Source organism: Poecilia reticulata, unplaced genomic scaffold, assembly GCF_000633615.1.
Source record: "Poecilia reticulata strain Guanapo unplaced genomic scaffold, Guppy_female_1.0+MT scaffold_1448, whole genome shotgun sequence".
NCBI classification, from domain to species: domain Eukaryota; kingdom Metazoa; phylum Chordata; class Actinopteri; order Cyprinodontiformes; family Poeciliidae; genus Poecilia; species Poecilia reticulata.
Window position 1 is genome coordinate 1 of NW_007616180.1, and position 2,928 is coordinate 2,928.

The window sequence follows — 2,928 nt, forward strand, 5'->3', positions numbered from 1 at the left end:
GGTCTGATGGATGCATCGATGAGGAAGGAACTGTACCATTATATTCCGGGAGGAAGACTTGATGACGTCCATAGCATCCTTAATGTGACTTGGTGAAGGGAGGAGGAAGAGGGGGAGGAGGGAGGTGGGGGCCAAGGCTTACGATGCGCGGATAAAAATCCACGGCAATCAGCAGCGCAGGACAAAAGTTTGGAGCAGCGCTATGTAGAAGAACACCCAGCGCAGAGTCTTTTTTTGTTTGCGACCAGGCTGCGTCCCTTTCAATTTCACTGTGTCTATAAAAGTGAGACGGGCTGCACTAAAGAGTGGGGGGGAGATCAACACAAGGAGACCCAACGGAGGCGCTTGAGCCAGGAAAGAAGTGCTGTGAGGAAGAAACACCGTGTCTCAAACTCTCACACACGCACAAACAACAAAGCCGCGCCCGGATCCCAGCCTACACAGCACAGCGCTACACCTGATTTCCTGCTCTAGGTATGTGCACCTATTTATTTATTTTATTTTATTTTTTTTCCCCGCTGTCTAATTCAAATAATTTTGTGAGGAAAATCTGAATCTCAAACTTTCACCACAAAGAAAAAAACAAAACAAAAAAACAAAACCTAAATTGTTTTGTCAAGGCAGCATGCATGGCTCGCTTTTTTCTTTAGTTAAAATAAATATAAAAAACCAATAGCAGCCAGCGTCTGTTACAATGATTTAAACAAAGAGCGTTCATTTCTCAGCAGAGAGAGTAACCTGTTTCCTGTCTGCATTTCATCGACAGCATGGCCAGTTCGAGTAAAGCCACTTTAATCTTGCTCATCTACGGAATCTTAATGCACTACAGCGTCTTCTGCACACCTATAGGACTAAGTTACCCAAAGATCAGGTAGGTTTGTCMTAATCCTTCCTCACTGAAGCTATACTTCTTTAAATTATTCATTTCAAAATTGTGTTTAGAGGCATATTTTTCAACGTTCCAACCCTACGTCTTTATTTCAGACAAGTGCGCAAATATAGACGCAATTTTAGAGCGCTGAGCTGGAAAAAAAATAAAAAAATAACATGGATGTGCAATAATTTCCCCAAAGCACACAAACGCAGGTGTTGAGTGGAAAATGCCTATGGAAATTGCGTCCATGTATCAGTCCGGTGGGACGGCTCGCAGAACTCCCCCTTATTAAAAATGAGAGAGCAGTCGGTGCGCTGGATAGCCCTTGGGATGACGATGGACTGGCGTCACCAAGGAGAGGCGAGGCAAAACGAATCGGAGAGCTCTTCCCATTTAAGATTTATTTCTTTTTTTCTTTCCTGCTAAAAGCATATCCAGAATTAAATTTGGGCGTGGTTCTCTTCGATTCAGAATTTTTGCAGCTATTTTTAAGCAGTCTTTTAATTGATTTATTCCCCCACTCTCTTCTGAGGCTCCACCGCCCACACTCTTATAGCCTATAGGCGATCTTTTTCAACAGCTATTGTTTCGATTTTTTAATAATTAATGAGTGTGAAGTCTGCTCTGAAATCATCAKCAGCAGCAAGTTGGAATATAAAACAGATTTTCTACCCGAAGGAACAAGGGTTTATGTTGGTGATTTTAAGTAATTATTAAAAAAGTTATATTTTAATACTTCTCTTACTTCATCAGAAACACCCAAGGCGTGCCTGCTGGTTTGAGGCACGCATTTTTTATTTTTTTATTTTTTTTACTGCATCGGATTTCTGACGCCTGCCTTGAACGTTGCAGACTTGAAAACGATGCGTTTGATGAGGATGGCAACTCTCTGTCCGACATGGGCTTTGACAGCGACCAGCTTGCTATACGAAGCCCCCCRTCTCTAAACGACGATGCGTACAGCCTGTACTACCCACCAGAAAAAAGGTAAATCCCACTTGAACGCGTACTGCAGCTGGGACTGAGCGCCCCGTGTAATTTGTCCTGTCTTACTTCCATACCGGGTAGCCTCAAGTTGTTGTTTCCATTCTGCTGAACATGAAGATCACGGAGGGAGAGCATGTTAAGGCTTTTTTTTTATTTTTTAAATGCTGTTTATTTTATTTTATTTTTTAAAAATTGGTATTATTATTACTATTATTATTTTTTGAACCTCATGCCGATGGGTGGGGACATTTTAGGCTGTCTTGAATCATTTTTGTCTGCGCCTCTTTTTATTTCATTTATCATTGTTTCTGTCATTATTATTATTTTTTTTCCTTTAAGTCTCTGATGATCTATGTGTTTTTTGGCGTTTTATCATCTCAGACCAGAAAGGCATGCTGAGGAAGAATTAGATAGAGCCTTGAGGGAGATCCTGGGTCAGTTAACAGCGAGACATTATCTGCATTCTCTGATGACTGTTCGTGCAGGGTAAGGGCATTTCTCTTCAGCGTTTTTTTATTTTAAATTTTTTTTTTTATGTTTCTGCGCTACACAACTTCAGGCTGCTTGCGTCACTCATTTTATGTGCGTGATTTTTATTTATTTGTTTATTATTATTTTTTTGTGTTGCCTGTCCATAAAACCCTCTAGAGGTCTTCATTATGCATATAGTGTTTCTGATTTGTAAAACGAAAGTAATAAAAAACAGGAGTCTTATTCTAAAATCAATGCAAGTGAGGCGTGATTGCACCATTCATTTCTGAATTAACTGTTCTAAGCCTATAAGCGCTAATGAAAAATCATGCGTCAGAATATCCATTGGGATTCAAATGAATTATTGATACGCTTCTTTAAATGCGCAATTCGGTATTATTATATTTTCCACATATAAAAAAAAAATAATGAAAATAAAAAACGAAAAACAAAAGAATAAAGGCCCAATTGTTGATCAAAGCGTAATGATAATCAATTTATGTACATAGTAATAATGATAATAATAATAATTTAAAAACAACAAATTTACGCTGAACTTGCTTGATTAACGAATCTTATCGTCATTTCTTCCGTTC

General features: G+C 39.1%; 1 protein-coding gene across 1 annotated transcript; it reads left to right on the forward strand.

The window, feature by feature from the left end:
• The first annotated feature begins 157 nt into the window (after positions 1-157).
• LOC103461426 (glucagon family neuropeptides-like) lies at positions 158-2,758 on the forward strand. Its single transcript, XM_008403726.2, has 4 exons — positions 158-474; positions 767-871; positions 1,727-1,861; positions 2,243-2,758. Exons 2-4 carry the CDS (start codon positions 768-770, stop codon positions 2,349-2,351), a joined length of 348 nt encoding a protein of 115 aa, XP_008401948.1. The 5' UTR covers positions 158-474; position 767; the 3' UTR covers positions 2,352-2,758.
• The last annotated feature ends 170 nt before the right edge of the window (positions 2,759-2,928 follow it).